Below are 18,786 nucleotides of genomic sequence, written 5' to 3'. Positions count from 1 at the left end.
TAGATTTAGTATTTTGGATAAACGTTTGAGAATCCTATAGGCACTGCTGCTGTGATAGTAACAAAGATGTTATGCCACTTTTATCAATGGGAAACACTGTACATAAAGTTATTGGGCACCAAAGGTTAAGTCATAGTTAATTTACATGGATAAGCTGCAAGATACTGGATCACAGATTTTATATCTAATTCCCTACATTAGTAGAGTCTCCTTCACATATCTTAGGTGACTTTTAAAAACTCATTCTGGGTATTTTCCAGTTTTAAAACAGGTTTAAGGTTATCTCCTCTTTTTAGGTACTAGGGGTAGGAGAAAGCACTTTGTAAAGCATAATTTAGAATAAAATTGCAAGAGCTTATAATCATGAGTTAATTTTAACTCTCTGTGTTGCTGCATGCATTTATCATCTTTTTGGGTGAGTATGAAACTGTCTGAGTCAGGTTTCCAGCCATGCCATTTGGGCACCAATTCTGTATCAAAAATTACATGCAGGATCCTCAGAACAAGTGAGCTCTTCAGACAAGGAGCACAGTGACAGAGTTAGTGCCTGTCACTGCTGTGGGATGCTGACAGGCCAGCCAGGGGAGCTGTAGTTAATCAGTTTCCTTTCAAAACGTGCTGGGATTCTTAAGCTGCTTGCTGCCCTTTGCTGGTTGGTGTTTACCCCAGTGTGTGTTTCTCACTCACTCATGACATGAGTCTAAATCATTTCCAGCCTCAGGAATCTCCTCAAGTCAAAATTAAAGCCTTCTCATTTACAAATCTATCCCGTTAGGATCCAGTGTAAAAAATCATGCCCAATCAGTCCTGTCCTTTGGTTGAAAGTAGACCCAGCTTTTGTCCTTTCCAGAAAATAACACCTAAGAAAGGGTTGCCAGACACCCACTCTTGGTGTATCTGTGTCCTGACTTTTCTAGGAATGGTACCAAGTGGTGCCGAGCCATCCACATGCCCCGTTCCAATTCTATTTTTTTTTTTTTTTTTTTTTTTTTTTGAGGCAGAGTCTTGCTCTGTCACCCAGGATGGAGTACAGTGGTGTGATCTTGGCTCACTGCAACCTCCACCTCCCGGGTTCAAGAGATTCTCCTGCCTCCGCCTCCAGAGTAGCTGGGATTACAGGTGCCCAATGCTACACCCAGCTAATTTTTGTATTTTTAGTAGAGATGGGGTTTCACCATGTTGGCCAGGCTGGTCTCAAACTCTCAACCTCAGATGATCCACCTGCCTCAGCCTCCCCAAGTGCTAGGATTATAGGAGTGAGCCACTGCGCCTGGCCTCCCCCTTCCAATTCTTATAGGCAGCCTGACATTTAGGAGAAGACCAGCCGTGATTAAGACAGCAGTCTGTGGTTGCTAGAAGTTACCCATGACCTGACTTGCTGACACCACCTTCCAACCCACTGACCTAACTGGACAGAATACTCCTCCTCCCCCTCCCCCTCCTCCTCTTCCTCCCCTCGTTGCCCACTTGGCTGGCTGCACCTCTAGGCTTCTTGTGGTTCCCTATCAGGTTGCTGGGTAGAAGCTGCCCCTTGACTCAGTGTTGGGAGGAATAAACTGGAGTAAAAGTATGGAGGTGAAGGCACTCCTAGCTTCATTTTTACAAGATTAAAAGTTTCCTCAAGAAGGCCCAAAATTAATGCTTCACCTACCTCCCTCCTTCTCTTGGTCCCACTGTAGCCAGTTTGGTCAGTGATAATATTCTGGCCTCTGCTGTCTCAGCCCAAAGTTCCGTGATGGCCTGAAGCAGGTAGTGACCTCTAGAACAATGTATTGCCTAGCTAATAGACAAATGTTTGCATAGTTTTTATCAAGTAGGAGCATAAGAGGAAAGTGATATATTGAATGAAAAGTTCACCAAACTGATTCCAGAATGTTCTATAATGAGACCCAAAAACCCCTACCTTTGTCTTCGGGATAGGAAATGTGAACAGGAGCTACTTTACAAAATGTTACAAAAGGTAAGAATGCGAGTTAGGATTAAAACACGTCATTGTGTTTTGGCCATGATGGGTGGCTCATTCTGGTAATTCCAGCACTTTAGGAGGCCAAGGCAGGTAGACAGCTTGAGCTCAGGAGTTTGAGACCAGCCTGGACAACATGGTGAAACCCCATCTCTACAAAATATACACACACGCACACAGCCAGGTAGGGCAGTACATTCCTGTAGTCCCAGCTACTTGGGAGGCTGAGATGGGAAGATCGCCTGAGCCTGAGAAGGTCAAGGTTGCATTGAGCTGTGTTCATGCCACTGCACTCCAGTCTGGGTGACAGAGCAAGACTCTGTTTCAAAAAAGCAAAAAAAGCAACAAACCCCACATTACACTGGAGAGTTGAATCCATTTTGCATATGTTACCACTATTAGAAACAGAAAATTACCTGCTCTGTCGCCCAGGATGGAGTACAATTTCATTTCTGTTTCTAATCCTTGACTGTGGTTTTCATAAATCAAAATGTAAACAGCCACTTCTGATTTTTGGCTCAGAAATTTTTTAATTAAGTACAATAAATAAAATGCAACAGAAATAGAGTGAAATAGACTTCACAAGACAGCACAAAACAAAGAGAAATGGTTTTAGGTTTCATCAAAAAAAGTAACATTAGACCAGAATTATTGGACATAGCTGTGACTAAGCCACCCAAAAACAAAGATTCATGAGCCAGATTTAAGGCTGGGGTAACCACCTAATGAAAAAATGCTAAGACTGAAAAGATGCGCTTTTTAATTTTCTTTCAAAATAGTTTCTGGAATTGGATCAATTTTTCTCTATCAGCTGGAATTATATGGTGTTTTAATAAGATGAATCATACTGTGTTGTATGGTGAAAGGTAGAAATCCTGTGCTAAATTTCATTATGTTCTGACTGTTGGTCTAAGATGTGGTGAGCCCCATAGGAGATAAAGTGACCCCAAGAAAGATGTCAGGGCGGAAAGCCCTGAGACTTCCTTGGGCTTGACATCACCCTGGGGAGCCCCAGGAAAGTGACTTTCCAACCCTTGTACCTTGTAACCAGGGGCAGCAAAATCCCTCCTGTTCTCAAAGGGCAGCTTTTATGCCCCAAGTTACAGCCAGACCAAAACAGACATGGAGTGGAACTCAGTTTCCACTTTGGGGACCTGATGTTGTCTTACTCTCTTGCATTCATTAGGTTTATCATAGGGAGGGAATCCAGAATGTATCTGGAGAAGTTTATTTACCTTAAAGTTTCTAAATCTATTTGAACTAGTAACAGCAACTTTTAAAGAAAAATTAGGTCAGGGTGAGCCTTGGCCTGGGTTATTTTTCTTATTTTTATTTCTTAGAGATAAGGTGTCACTCTGTCGTCCAGGCTGGAGTGCAGTGGCACAATCAAAGCTCACTATAGCCTCAGACTCTGGCTCAAACGATCCTCCCACCTCAGCTTCCCAAGTATATATTATTTTTTTATTTGGAAATGAAATATTCACTTTTATTTTTTTATTTTTATTTTGTAATTTTTTAATTTTTATTTTTTTATTATTATACTTTAAGTTTTAGGGTACATGCGCACAATGTGCAGGTTTGTTACATATGTATCTATGTGCCATGTTGGTATGCTGCACCCATTAACTCGTCATTTAGCATTAGGTATATCTCCTAGTGCTGTCCCTCCCCCTCCCCCCCCCCCCCCCACACGCCCCCGCCCCTCCCCCCACCCCACAACAGTGTGATGTTCCCCTTCCTGTGTCCATGTGTTCTCATTGTTCAATTCCCACCTATGAGTGAGAACATGCGGTGTTTGGTTTTTTGTCCTTGCGATAGTTTACTGAGAATGATGGTTTCCAGTTTCATCCATGTCCCTACAAAGGACATGAACTCATCATTTTTTATGGCTGCATAGTATTCCATGGTGTATATGTGCCACATTTTCTTAATCCAGTCTATCGTTGTTGGACATTTAGATTGGTTCCAAGTCTTTGCTATTGTGAATAGTGAAAAAAATGCTCATCATCACTGGCCATCAGAGAAATGCAAATCAAAACCACAATGAAATACCATCTCACACCAGTTAGAATGGCGATCATTAAAAAGTCAGGAAACAACAGGTGCTGGCGAAGATGTGGAGAAATAGGAACACTTTTACACTGTTGGTGGGACTGTAAACTAGTTCAACCATTGTAGAAGTCAGTGTGGCGATTCTTCAGGGATCTAGAACTAGAAATACCGTTTGACCCAGCCATCCCATTACTGGGTATATACCCAAAGGACTATAAATCATGCTGCTATAAAGACACATGCACACATATGTTTATTGCGGCACCAAGTATATTTTTAAAAGCTCCTCAGGGACTCTCAAGTACAACCAAGGCTGTGAGCCACTGATTTCAGGTGAAAAATGAGGTGCTGAAGGAACACTGTGTTCCCCACCACCACTATCCACATTGACATCCCCTGACCCTTTTGATTTTCCTGAGAGGAGATAGAAATCTTCCTATGCTATATTCAAGTTCAGGACATAATAAGTTATTTAACATTCCCCTTAGAAACCTGAATTCTACCTAGAAACTCTGAACACAGCTCTGGGACTTCAGCAGGGCTGAAGTGTGCCCAGACACTTCTGATGTGTGCCTGCTGGTCCTATAGGATGTGGTGAATCGTATAGGAGAATAAAATGACCCCAGAGAAAGATGTCAGGGCCGAAAGCCCCTGGAGGGCATGGAGACTCCCTTCCTCTCTCCTGGGTCTCTGGATTAGGATAACAAATAAACTGAATTCATGCAGGAAGTCTGTTTAACAGTTGGCCTCTGCTCTAGACAACCCAAAGGGCAAATATGAGAAATTAATACTCTTTTCTTAACAATAAGGCAAACGTTACCTGGCAAGAAATTTCATTTCTGGCTAAGGATTCCTCAGCCTTTGCTTAGGCTTAGTTTTTTGTTTTTGTTTTTCATTTTAGGCTGTGTGTGTTGGTGGGGGTGTGGATGGGGGGTGGTCTGCCTTAATGCTTTCCTATACATCTCCCTGTCTCCCTTGTTTCAAGACTTTAGGAAAATTCCATAGTTGTCACATCTTTGTGACATCTGTGTCATTGCATCCTTGTAACTGTCACTTTCTCAACGGACAGTTTTGAAAATATCCTGTGGCGTCACTCTTTTGGCAGGGAGTGAGGAGGGATGATTTACCATTTCTAGAACTTCTGCCTCTCTGAGCCCGACCCAAGGTCTCCAACAGTGATGCAGAGAAGCATTTGCAAAGCTCTGTCGCCTTTCATGGAAGTGCTCTCAGACTCACCAGCACTCCCCAAACCTCCTGCAGCTCTCTTAATAAATCAAGTCCTCAGCCCGGCGTCTATTGTCAATTGCAGCACCTTCTGGGGTGCATCCTCTGTTACTAGTAAAATACTCTTTGAAAATGCAAAGGGGCAATGTGATGTGGCAACATTTCAGGAAGCCTTAAGCTTAATGACTACTATTAACTATTTAAATTTTTCTTTCCACGTCTTTTCCTAACTGCTGCCTGAATCCTCACTCTTCTTTTTCCAAAACAGAATGTCTCTGAGGGGGAAGTTAGGTCTTTTTCTTTCCCAGGATGCCTACTGAAACTAGGTTGTGGTCACTCCTGCATGATGGTCACTCTTTTCCAATAACCATTCCAAACTTAATTTGTTGATAAAAGAACAATTAAGTTTGAGTCTTTACTTGCAGATTCTTAAATACTTTTCCCTGGAGGCTATAATTTGTTCTATCTGAAAGCCTGACTTGGGCATCCACTCTGCATGGGCATTTTGCCATCTGTCTCTGCATCAAGGATTGGTGTCTCACCAAGGATCCACCTGGGTGGACTTGTGGCTCTGCAGTATTTATATCCAGCCGAGCCTGAATATCTGGCTTAGCGATTCTAGAAAATATTCCTATTACCATGTGTGACTTTCTGCCCCATGGAGTGGCTGAGTTTGCAGGCTTCTGCCTCCTGGAGCTGCCGGTTCTAGAAAGCAGACTCCCAACCCAGGTAGCTGCCCACAAGCTGAATCTGGGGCTGCCGAGAACAGGCACAGCTCTTCCCCGAAGCTTTGGCAGTTGACAGTCGCTACCTCCCCTTCTCAGGAATCCTGTGACTCTTCTAGCCTTGAGTGCTGTCCGTGTGAAGCCTCATCCTAGAGGGGCTCACCTGCATCTTCCTAGAAGCTGGACCCTGTCCCTGAGTTGCCTTAATGACTGCCCCCCTGCTCCCTTTGAGTTTCCTGCTCACCTAGACAGCCTCTCTTTCCACAAAGGGTAACCTCTGCCTCTCCCTCATCTTGGCTGTGCACACCCCTGCTCCCTCTCCCTGAAGTGTTCTTAGCCAAGTCAAAAACAAAAACAAATAAAAGCCTTACATGGCATTCATCCTGAAGCTTTTCTCCGGAGACTGTCTTTCCTCCAGGGGAGAAGGGCTACTGCGGGCATGTTGGAGGCTCCCAGTAGTTGGAGCTCCGAAGGAGGAGCTCTGCCATGGGAGTTCAGCTTAACTAGGCTTTCTGGAACCAAAACAGAGCCTGGCTGCTTCCCAGGCTTCCCCTTACACTCTTAAAGAATCAAGGTCCTCTCTTTCCTTGAGCACTTCTGGACGTATTTGGGAAAGCAGCATGTTCAGAGATGGCCCTGCCATGGTTTCCCGCACACTGTCTCATGTCTGCCTTTTTGCTGACCACCCAAAGATAGTTGTTCCTGTTTTCACATCCAGCCAACCCCTAGTCTAGCATCCTGTACCTGGAGCGTGGGCTCAGGCACCTCCTTCCATCATCACTTCCTCCCTGATAGTTCTTGGAACTTGCTGAGGAAGAGGGCAGAGCTTTGGCTAATTGTTCTTTTATCAACAAATTAAGACAAAAAACCCAATGTCCTGTTGCTCCAGAGCTGACCATGGGTGAGTGAGGCCCCCAGAGGTATGCATTTTTTGTTACTCTGCATGGAAATGTTCCCACTTGAGAAGCAGGCACCTAACAGCAGGCACTCAGGAAATACCTGTTTAAGGAAATGGATTATATATCAAAAAGAGGCAATAAATATAAGGAAGCTTACACAGTCAATCAGAAAGAGACCATCAGGGACTGGACTTGTTTCTCAGCCTCTTCTGCACCTGTGCAGGGTTCAGCATCATGGACCATCACTGAGAATGTCTTAAGACTCCAGGCAGCATGGTGGTGTCATACCGCAGTCAGCAAGGGGGTCTCCTGGCTGTGGTGTACTCGTGCCCTGCTGACACTTGGCCATTCCCACACCAGCCTGGGTTCCTGCTTTCTCCTGGGCTCTTCCCTTCCTAAGAAGGAACATGTCAGTCAATCCAGCCTGTCACAATGTTCACTCGCCATATCAGTTCATTTGGCTTAAAGTTAGTTTTTCTGATTCCATATTAAAAATGGATCTTTTTATGTTAGATTCTGGGTCACTAATCTTAGTGTCTTTGTTAGAATGTCCTGGACCATTGTACAGAGCTTTTTCTGTACTATTATTCTATTCTGTTCTATTATTCCAACTATTCTAGGGCCAGTGCTATACAGCTGATAGCTGATTGGGTAGATATTATATCTAACTCTACATTTTAAGAACATGTTTGACACTTTGATGCATATATTCTTTCATGTTCACTTTAGACATTTTTTTCTAATTCCAAAAACAAATCTTACAGGAATTTTGATAGGATTATGTGTATGCAAAATAAAAGTAATGTATCTATTGGACAGCCAATATATGTATTACTTTTATATATATGTTATATATATATAAATATACATGTTACATATATAAATATATATAATTAGATAAGAGATAACTAAAGCACACTTATGATATTGAAACTTCCTATCCAGGTACATGAAGTTTCTCATTTATCCAAGTCTTCTTTTATTACTCTCAAGAAAATGTCATTTTCTTCAGATAGAAGATACAAGAGGTTTTTTGCTTTATTTCCTTGTTTGGGTATTTTTGGGGGTTGTCTGGTTTCTCATCAATTGCAGAACAACTTTCTGATTTCCTACTTAGAAGCGTTGCTTTCTCTCCTGTTCCTGATACCTGTCTGACCTCTGCCCCGTCACATCTCACTCCCTCCTTCTAGATGCCATCCCCTTCAAGAAAGGCATTTACATTTTCTAACCTTCACAAGGACCACACTTTCTTCTCTGACCTCTGCTTTATATCCCCTTACCATCATTGACCAGTTTCCTTATTTTCAAATTTTAAACCATGGAAAACCACTGTGGCTTTCTGACCAAAGAAATACACTAAGGAAAAGTGCCTCTTTTTCTTTTTTTTTTTTTTTGAGATGGAGTCTCACTCTGTCACCAGGCTGGAGTGCAGTGGCGTGATCTCTGCTCACTGCAACCTCCGCCTCCCGGGTTCAGGCGATTCTCCTGCCTCAGCCTCCCGAGTAGCTGGGACTACAGGCATGCGCCACCATGCCCAGCTAATTTTTGTATTTTTAGTAGAGACGGGGTTTCACCATGTTGGCCAGGATGGCCTCGATCTCTAGACCTTGTGATCTGCCCACCTTGGCCTCCCAAAGTGCTAGGATTACAGGCTTGAGCCACTGTGCCTGGCCAGAAAAGTTCCTTTTAGCAAGAGTAGGATGGATGGGTTAGGGAGAGAAGAGACCAGAAGCAGGAGGCGAGTGCTGGGCTGCTCTGAGAAGTGGGGTTCTGGGTGGTCAGGCCCAGGGTGGAGAGGTGGGAATGGAGAAGGATGGATGGGGGTGAGACGCTTTGGGAAGGAAGAGTGGACCATAGTTGCTCTGTAATAGGACCATGTGGAGGACCTAGTGAAGTTCACTATTGCTGACTTGAGGCTTTGGCTCAGAAGGACAATTCAAATGGATCAGAATAGATGACTGCCAATCCTTAGACATGGATGTGGGCACAGAGAGCTCTGACTTGCTCTTGTAAGTGCTGCTTTAGATTATTGTCAGAGGGAAGGAGAGAGTTGGACAGCTCTACCCAACCCACTCCCTCATCTTGGGCAGTACTAACCAGATGACACTTGAGTGTTTAGTAGCATCTTGTGGAGGTTTATTTTGATTATGAAGAACAGCACTTAAAGCACCTTTTTGCTGAAATCTAGAGCTTGGATAATTCCATTTCAGGTATTCCTTTAAGGCTTATTCTTTCCTTCATGATATGGGTGGAAGTGCTCTGCAAATGTGCAGAATCCTCTGTGGGGACAGCTCTCCCATGATCTTGGGTTGCTCAGTGGCGTGCCCCTCCCTGACTTAGAGGGGTGTGTGCGGGCATGTGTGTTGCCGTAAGTTGAGCTCTACTGAGAATGGGGCCAAGGGCATGTCAGGCTCAGGGCCACCACATAGGTCTGTGCAAATTGCTTGCTACATGTGGACACTGGCTGCCAGAGATGAGGCTGGAATCTGAGTAGTGCTTCTCTCCCAAGCTATTTGCCATGGGGCTGAGTCTCAGGGTGATGGTAAGGGGCTTCACTTTGTCATCTGCATAAAGACTCCAGTTGAGCTGGCTGGGCCTGCTCAGGCATCTATCCAGGCTCCTAGAGTGATGGGGTTTTGTGGATGAGGGGTTAAGGGCTACTGGTTCCCAGGGAATCCCTGCTGCCATCCTGTGCTCACAAGACACCTGCCACTGCACCTCCAGACCCATATCTCCATTCTAGGCAGGAAGAAGGGGGAAGAGCATGACCCACCAGGTCTGTTGCTTTTTAATCAGGAAAACAAAAGCCAGAACCAAGTCATGGGGCCAGCTTCAGTTGCAGAGGGTCCAGGGAGGGAATTGATTTAATGGACACATTGCCAGCCTGAAAAAATCAGAGTCCTGTTGCTGAGTGGGGAAGAGGGCATGGATTTGGGGTAGGTGCCCAGCAGTGTCCGGAGAAGCAGGCCTCCAGCACCACAGTATTGGCATTGCTAGTTGTAGCATCCTTCTTTGTTGCCTATATTTAACATTCTGTCAAACCTTTCTCATTCCTTTAGCACTCCACACACAACATAAAATTAGATTTAAAAGCTAAATTGAGAATTTCCAGGGACTCCTGAGAAGTTTCTTAGGTTAACTACGTAGAACAGAACACTTTTCCTGAAGAGTGGGGAGGCATGTATGCCATGTGTCTCTGGGAGCCTAGTGTTCAAAGCTGACAACCCTACCCACAGGAATTGCCCCTCCTGATCAGCAGGACAAAACAGCTGGGATGTTTTCAGTTGTTGTTGGGTTTTTGTTTTTGTTTTTGTTTTTGTTTTAATGAAGAAGTTTGAGTTTATTCCAACTGCATATTTAAGGATCCAAAATAGAAATTTAGCAACTAAGTCTGGGAGGTTCCAGGAGGACTTAAGTTGGACTTGAGCCTGTTTCTCCTCAATGCCTCACGGTCCCTGGGGCTACAGCAGAACAGTTTCTCTAGATGGCTTGGCCGCTCCCAGGCCCATCCAGGGACCCTGTTTTAGAAAACAAAGTGAGGCCTCAGTGCAGGAAATCAGATGATGAGTGGCAGTCAGTTGCTCAGTGGGAATCTGCCTGCACAGTGTGGTTGAAGCCACTTGGCTGGGTCAGCAGGTCCTCTGAGATGTGGCCCCATCAAACTTCCAGCCTCATCCCTGACAGTTTTTAACAACCTAGACAAAGCCACTTCTTATCTCCTGAAGGTCTTCTCTCCCCAGACTAGATCCTAGACATTCTTTAGGGCCTAGCCCAAGGGTCAGCCCTTCCAGACCCTGAGCCCCTCCACCACCAGGTGAGTTACAGTTGCTCTGCTGTTGAGCTCCCTCAACAACAGAGGGCACAGCATACCCCATTACTGTGCTGAATGTGTCTTCAGGAGATCCACAGTGCCTCATTCATCTTTGTTACTCTAGACTTGTTACATGAGTCAAAATAGCCATCCTCCCAGGTGTGTTTGCCTCAAGGGAAACCTGAGCAATATCAGGGAGCTTGTGGAGCCAAGTCTTCTCCCACCTGCCCCCAGGTGCCACCTACACCCAACTTCCTGAGAGCTGAAGAGGAAAGCTGGGGGCCTTGTGGTCACAGCTCTGGCCATTGATAGGGTTGACTCCTCACCCCACACACACTGTCTTAGTTCGCTAAGGCTGCCATAATAAAATACCACACACAGGTGACTTAAACAGCAGAAATTTATTTCTCACAGTTCTGGAGGCTGGGAACTCCAGATCAAGATACTGGCCAGTTAGGTTTCTAGTGAGGGTGCTTTTCTTGGCTTGTAAGCAGCCACCTTCTTGCTGTGTCTTCAAGTAGCAGAAGGAGAGAACTAGCAGCACTCTGGTCTTTTCTCATAATGACACCAGTCCCATCATGAGGATGCCACCCTCGTGACCTCATCTAAACCTAAGTAGCTCCAAAGGCCCTACCTCCAAATATCATCACTTTGGGGGTTAGGGCTTCATCTTATAAATTTTGAGGGGACATAAACATTCAGCTTGCCAAGCTCCCATCTTGCGCTAATTCTGGGCTGGCTGCAGAGATGAGTGAGGCCTAGGACCTGCTTCTGAGGACCACGCAGGCAACTGGGAAGCCACACATAAAAGGGCTTTGAGAATGCCAGGACACTTCTTATTCCCTGCTCCCCTCCTAGGCCTCTAAGCTGGTTCATCCCTTATTCATCCTCGCCAGTGCATGCCCTTTCCTTTCTTTTCCTTGGAAGGCCCCTCTTCATTCATCTACCAGGCAGCTGCACAGAGGCCTAAGTGCACAGGAAAGGTGGAGGTGCTCTGGTATAAGGGGCATGGAATGTTTGAATGGCAAGGTGAGGGCTTTGAGACAGTATAGCTGTAGATCTGGAGGGCCTGACAGGCCAATGGTGCTGTATTCTCCTTATTGATCCTCTCTTCTCAGCATGTAAACCAGCTCTCTCTGGGCACGCACCATGTGTGTGAAGGCCAACCAAGACATTCTGACACCTCGAAGCCCACAAGAAAGGAACTCTGAAAGGTTTTGATTTTGTTTTCACTGCTTCTATGGAAAAAACAGATTTTTTTTCTTGCAAAATGTCACATTTTCCCAGTTGAAGGAAAATCCATTTTATTTTTGTATGTGTCTGACTCTTGAAGTTCTGTTGCTGACCCAAGCTTAGCAGCTTCTCAGAACTAATCCCTGATCCTTTCTGTGCTGAACAGTAGCCAGTCCTTCTCTGAGCTGAACTGGGGCCATTTGTTTTCATCTCTAAATAAGTAGTGAGTGCTTTTAATAATGAAATATAAAAAGGACCCAAGATGATGCATTAATCTTGGATTCTCCTTTTTTATCGCTAAGAAAACTGCTGCAGATGGAAAAAGGCAAGAGATCATTGTTCTGGATTCCAAGAGGAGTAACGCCATCAATATTGGTCTGACGGTGCTGCCCCCTCCAAGGACGATTAAGATCGCCATTTTGAATTTTGATGAGTATGCCTTAAACAAAGAAGGAATCGAGGTGAGGGAAGCCCTATTAAGCATTATTTGTATTTTATCACATACTGCATGTATAATATGCTGCACATACACATTTCAGAAGATCCATGGTGCCTTTCTGTCTCAACTAGACTCTGAATAAGGTTAATAATTCTTACATGTGTTAAACTTTTTGAGGGGAGGAGGAGTCTCACTTTGCCTATGAAGGTCAGCAATCTTCACTCAGGTTCATTTACCAATCTCCCTCTGACCACACTCTGCCTACCTCAAAATGGAAGAAGACCATGATAACCTCCTTGGGAAGCCATTAGGGTCTTGCTTCATTTCATTTTAAACCACATATGTTTAACAAACACTTTCAAAGGTAGGGTTTTCAGAACATGCACACATCCATGTAAGAACTCTCTCTCTTGGCATTTGTTGGGGTACAGAGAGACATGTTTCATTTGATAAGCCAGAGAGCTCAAGCCAGCTGAAGCTTTAGCATTTGTTGATCTGAATATCACAAAGTAGAGAGACACTAGGTGGCGTGGTTGTGACCACACAGCTGGTAGCTGGAGATAGGGTTCGCCTGCGGGGCCTGGGTTTGTGTTCTTCCACAGGCCACACTCTCCCTCCACTGTGGGTTGGTGCCAGTTTAGCAGTTTAAATCTCTTATTATAATAATCAAAAGAGTGAGCAGAGCCAATGTGTCCCACGCACCAATTCCTACAGAAGGGTGTTATAGCTTGGGGGCCCACTAGGTCAGCGTGGGGTTCTGGGGACACTGCTTTGTGGCATTGGGTGGCACCTAACCCATTCTCCTATTGACAGGGAGCCCCAGACTCCTTTAAAGCCTCTCTGTGATTGAGGTACACCTTCTTGTTTGAGACACTTGGGCATGGACGGAACCAATGATGCCTGACTCCAGAGAGGGAGAGCAAGCAAGTTGAGAGTGAGGAAGGGCCTGGGCCTCTGGCCAGAATCACCCATGGCCCTGGGAATGGGAGGGAGCGGTGGGCACACAGTACGCAGAGGGGTCTGCACCCAGCCCACTAGGCACGCCTTCATGCTTTGGAAGGAAGGAACCTTCACAGGAAAAGCCATTACTAGAGGCCTGAACTGCATTGAATAGTGGACCCCCAAATTCATGCCCACCCAGGGTGTGACTTTATTTGGAAAAAAGGTCTTGTCCATGTAATCAAATTAAGATGAGGTCATACTGGATTCAGGTGGGCTCTAAATCCAATGACTGGTATCCTTATAAGAAGAGGGAAGTTTGAACACAGAGAGGAGAGTGCTATTTGAAGACAGACAACACACAGACATACAGAATGCCTTGTGATGACGGAGGTGGAAATTAGAGTGATGTCTTTAAAAGCCAAAGAATACCAAAGATCGTGGGCAACCACCAGCACTGGGAAGAAGCAAAGTTCATCCCCTGGGGCCTTCAGAGACAGTATGCTCCTGCTGACACCTTGATTTTGGACTTCCAGATTCTAGAACTGTTGGAGAATGCATTTCTGTTGTTTAAGCCACCCAGTTTGTGATGTTTTATTATGGCACCCCTAGAAAACCTATATAAGGCCCAAGCAGCTCTACTCTGAGAAACATACACCTCCTGTTCCAGGAACAGGTACAATAAGGGAAATGCATTTCTTTCCTGGCAGAAGAAGTTGTGTCCTGAGCTCTGGAGCCAGGCCAGGGAGAAAAGCCAGTCAGCATATCCAGGTGTGTTCTCTGTCTTCAAACAGCATTCTCCTCTGTGTTCAAACTTCCTTCTTCTTATAAGGATACCAGTCATTGGATTTAGGGCCCACCCGAATCCAGGAATCCAGCCTATTGAAAGAGTGAGGGCACACGGCAGACTGGAGCAGGGGACATGAAGGAGTGAGTGGGCGACAGCTGGGAGATACAGACTGAGGCAGTTGCCAGATCGCAGGGAGGGGCAGGCCAGGCCTCAGTGTGATGCATCCCACTCTGGGACCCTCCTAGAGGAACAAGGGAGGAGCAGGGCAGTGGCCTGCTATTGGGTGGACCTGGATGTACCAAGTGCAAAATGTGTCCCTCAGACCCTAACCGAGTGACAGATGAGAGACATATACTGACAGATATTTTGTCTGTCAGTGTGGCTAAGGGGCTTCTGCTCCTGAACCTGCAGCGTCCACTCCATAAGCCAGCGAAGTTCGCATTTATTTAGTACAGATTAAATGACAAAGGTCTTGAGTAAACACCACTAGAGGGAAATTAACATTGTCAACCTCCCAGTAGAGAGCAATCATGCACCCACGGATAATCAAAGAACCAGTCAAAACAGCCCTCTTGGAGAACGTGGAATCCAGGGCACTCTCAGGCATCACCTACTATCTTGGGCCATTGATCTCAGGGACCTGAGAGGCAGAGATGATCTAGATCCACATGCCAAATCAATACCCAGAGCTTGTTCTCTAGGCTTGTTCAAGAGTTAAATCAGGACTGAGAAGAGATGCAATTGGGTACATACAGATCTTTGTTAATGAGATTTCCGGCTTGCACCCAGAGGGCCTTTAGCCAAACTGTCTGCTTCTCGGATGCAAGCACTGTAGCCTGGCACCATGGCTTAATGGGGTCATTTGAAAGCTCTGTGTACCTAAATGTAATTAGAACGTTTTCATCCTGTGGCTTTGCTTAGCAACCCAGTGGTATGTATCCAGGTTGGTCACGAAAACCTGAAGGAGCAGTTAACTTCATTAAGGAAGTCATTTTTCATAAGAATATTAAACCAGAAAATCATTTCACAGCCATCTCTAAGTAGCATTAATGATATTTCCCCAAGTAAAATGACATCCAATTATCATAAATGGAAGTATGACGATTTTTATTTTCTTTTCCTTTCTTCTCTAATTTTTATAGTCTGTGTCCACTCAGAGGGTAGCACAATTGAGTGGTCCCAAACAACTTGGCCCAACTCAGCTGCCAGTCCAATCAGCATCCTAGAAACAGAAGTTTTCTTTGGCCACAGATAAAAAATGACAGCATCTTTGAAAGCAGTTTACCCTGCACAGTGCCTGTCCACAGGTGCCCAGCTGCGTGGGTGCTGGACACACACAGAGGAACCTGACCACAGAGAGTCACAGTTGACTTAGCAGTGCCAGGGAACCAGAATATCTTGATGACTGAGTGGCTTAGCTGCACTGTTAATTTGCATTTATGGTTGAATTTATTCACTATTAATTTGAATCCCTATGAACTATGGAGCTAGTGCTAGAAACTAGAGGTAGCCCCAGGGTTCTTCTCTAGCTCTGCCTTGGTTGATCCAGCTTAGCTTCAGGCAAATCATTTTGTCTGTGAGTTTGATACAATGATTTCTGCCCTAATGTGCCTCAATGAATAATCATAAGAATGAAAGAAGATACTATCAAGATGCTTTAAAAAGTTTTTTTTTTTTTTTAAGTTGCTACAGGAAAGTAAGTACATGGATAGAACACTGTTTTCTCATGCAAATATGCACATTGTATGCAAACCAGACATAGCCCTCAGGGCTTCAACTTTCTACTGTGGTCACCAAAATCCTTGTGGCAGATGCTTATACAAAGCTGTAGCCAGGGTTCTGTTTAAAACTCACAGGGCAAAAGAATTACTCATTATAGTTTCATGTGCAGGTAGAAGAAATGGCCAAACCCAATAGTATTGGGGTCTATTTAAAAAAAAGGAGATTTCTGAATTTTTCTCCAAAATACATGACTTTCAGATACAAAAGCAAATATACTTAGAGCAGTGCTGGAGGGATGCTGTCTAGGCTAATGCTAAAAACATGGAGGTTATCACATTGAAACAGGAAATTTTCTGTGACCCCCTTCATGGGCCTTGTGATGGGGGTGCCTCGCTTACTCAGCTCGCAGCTCTCAACCCCTCTAGGGAGTGGGAGCACACAGGTGAGTGAGTGCAGGAGCTGGGGCAAGTGCTTCTGGGCACCAGCAGGAGCAAAACTCTGTGTGGGCCCTGCAGCTGTGTCTGGCAGGGAGTACCCACAACCCCTGAAACCCCAGAGGGCATGTGTACAGTGTGCACTTTTAGCTTTGCCATCATGAATGGCTTAAGTGTTAACTCAGTTGGCCCTCTGCCTTTTCGTGTGAGGTGGTTGCTCTCCACCAGTGAGGGCAGAGGGTCAGTGTGACAGCCTTTAGTGCCCACATCTGTGGCACTAGAGCTCTTGTTTAGCATCCAGAAAAAATCAGGTCACATAAACGAATGGAAAGATGGTGAATACAGAGGGTTTTATTGCCAGTGAAAGTGGCTCTCAGCAAGAAGGAGAGCTGGAAAGGGGATGGAATGGGAAAGTGATCTTCCCCCAGAGTCTGGCCATTCCCAGCTGTACTCCTCTTTGAAGCAGTGCTGTCAAGCCATCCCTCTGAAGTCAAGCTGCCTCTCTCTGACATTAAATGACAATCTCTGATGTCCTGCTGCTTCTCCTCTTCTCCCCTTCTCTGCTGTCTGCCAGTGGAGCCTGGGGTTTTTATGGGTACAGGATGGGAGTGGGGCAGACCAGGAGTGGTTTTGGAAGAGGCAACATTTGAGTGGGAAAATAGGGATGTAAAGTTCTCACTTTGGGCCACAGTTCCAGGCTTGAGGGTGGGGCCTTTGCCAGGGACCCCACTCTTTTCTGCCTAGAATTTCTCTGCTTCCTATCCCTATCAACATATGGGTCTTGTTTGATGTTTGCTTTCCTGTGAAATCAAATTATGATCATGCAATGATCATTAAATCTACTGACTTAGAAAAGCAGGTTAAAAATACCACCTCATAATCATCACATTATCATCTGCTCACGAAAAACAAGGGCCATCAGCTCATAGGAGGGGCTCATAGGAGGTGGCTTTAACCTGCCATTCCACTGTCTTACAGCTATTCTTATTGTCAGTGATGTGTAAAAAAATAAAATAAAATGACAGGTGGCAACCTCATAAATCTTCAACATTGAACAAATAGTATAAATTAGAGAAATGAAAAACAAAAAGAAGAGTAACTGCTTTCTCAAAGGAACAAAGCAACAAAATTTATCACAGGAAGATGTCTTCTGAAGGTTGTACAAAGTGTTGACAGTTTTTCATTTTGGAATTTTGGTCATGCCAAAAACAATGGCAGTGCTAAGGAAATTAAAATAGAAATTTTAGTGAAGCATTTATTTTCAGAACTAATTGAGTTTAAATCATGCATGTTTTTAAGGAGGCAACATCTGCCCGAAGTGTCTTGGCTATCTCTTAATGCCATCTGCATGAACAGGTGGGACACGTGCCGGGTTGTGGGCAAGCAAGGAACACTGCCACCACATATCTCTCCAGATGCTCAAATTCCACCTGAAGCCTCAGTGATTGGAGCACCGGTGATGGGAAAGTTGGAAAGGGAGGTGCCTCAGGCTCACCTTCGATAACTTTACACTGACTACAGCCTGAATGCACATCTGCAATGCAGTTTTGCATGACTGGCTTCTGATAAACTAAGGCAGCTCTGCCTGTTAACACCCTCATCAAGCCCAGGACTACATCTATCCCAGCCAGATATGTCCTGATGCACACTTGTGTAAACATCTGCATATGTAGAGACTGTGGTGTCAAGAGTCCTGTTTCTCATTTTGTTCTTTATTTTTTTAGTTTTTGAACTAATATAGAGTGCAGCCGACATTTTTGGTATATGGTTCTCTGAGTTTTAAAGCATATAAATTCATGCGATGACCACTGCAATCAGGATTTAAAACAGTCCCATCTTCCAACAAAACTCTTGTGTTGCCCTTTTGTAGTTGTACCCTCAACCTGCCTCTGGCACCTGGTAACCACTTATGTATTCCCCATCACTATGGTTTTGTCTTTTCAAGAATGTGCTGTAAATAGCATGTAACCTTTTGAGACTGGCTTCTTTCACTCATCATGATGCCTTTGAGATTCATTCAAGTCATTGTACATATCTATAGTTTGTTCCTTTTATTGCCGAGTGCTGTTGCATTGCAGGGAATCTACTACAATTTATATATTCACTGCTCAAGAATATTTATCTTGGTCCAGTTTCTGGCAATTATGAATAAAGCTACTACAAATATTCATGTACAAGTGTTGGTGTGAAAGTAAGTTTCCATTTTTCTAGGATAAATACCCAAGAATGGAATTGCTGGGTCGTATGGTAATTCTATGTTTAATCTTTTGAGAAAGTACAGCTTGTCCTCTATTCTCTACAGTGTCTATCACAAAGCAAAAGTTTTTAACTGGATAAAGTTTGGTTTATTAACTTATTCTTTTTTGGTATCATGTCTAAGAATTTTTTGCCTAATGTGGGTTATAAAAGTTTTCTCCTATGTTTTCTTCTAAAAGTTTCATAGTATTCCGTTTTACTTTTAGATCTGTGATCCATTTTGAGTTTATGTATAGTGTAAGGTTTAACTTGAGGTTGCTTTTTTTGCATAGAGAGTCTAGCTGTTCTAACATCATTTG

At 44.4% G+C, this 18,786-nt stretch overlaps 1 protein-coding gene across 4 annotated transcripts in view; it reads left to right on the top strand.

Annotated features, from left to right (window-relative positions):
* FHOD3 (formin homology 2 domain containing 3) overlaps window positions 1-18,786 on the top strand; it is a 499,838-nt gene that overhangs the window by 437,454 nt on the left and 43,598 nt on the right. For all 4 annotated transcript variants that reach the window (XM_032152492.2, XM_032152490.2, XM_032152489.2 and 1 more), the window contains one exon: window positions 12,210-12,368. In XM_032152492.2, coding sequence (XP_032008383.1) covers window positions 12,210-12,368 — 159 coding nt within the window. The remainder of the gene's footprint in view (window positions 1-12,209; window positions 12,369-18,786) is intronic.

This window comes from Hylobates moloch, unplaced genomic scaffold (assembly GCF_009828535.3).
Source record: "Hylobates moloch isolate HMO894 unplaced genomic scaffold, HMol_V3 SCAFFOLD_5, whole genome shotgun sequence".
Taxonomy (NCBI): domain Eukaryota; kingdom Metazoa; phylum Chordata; class Mammalia; order Primates; family Hylobatidae; genus Hylobates; species Hylobates moloch.
The sequence above is the reverse complement of the archived record's forward strand: the minus strand, read 5'-3'. Positions and strand labels throughout refer to the sequence as shown.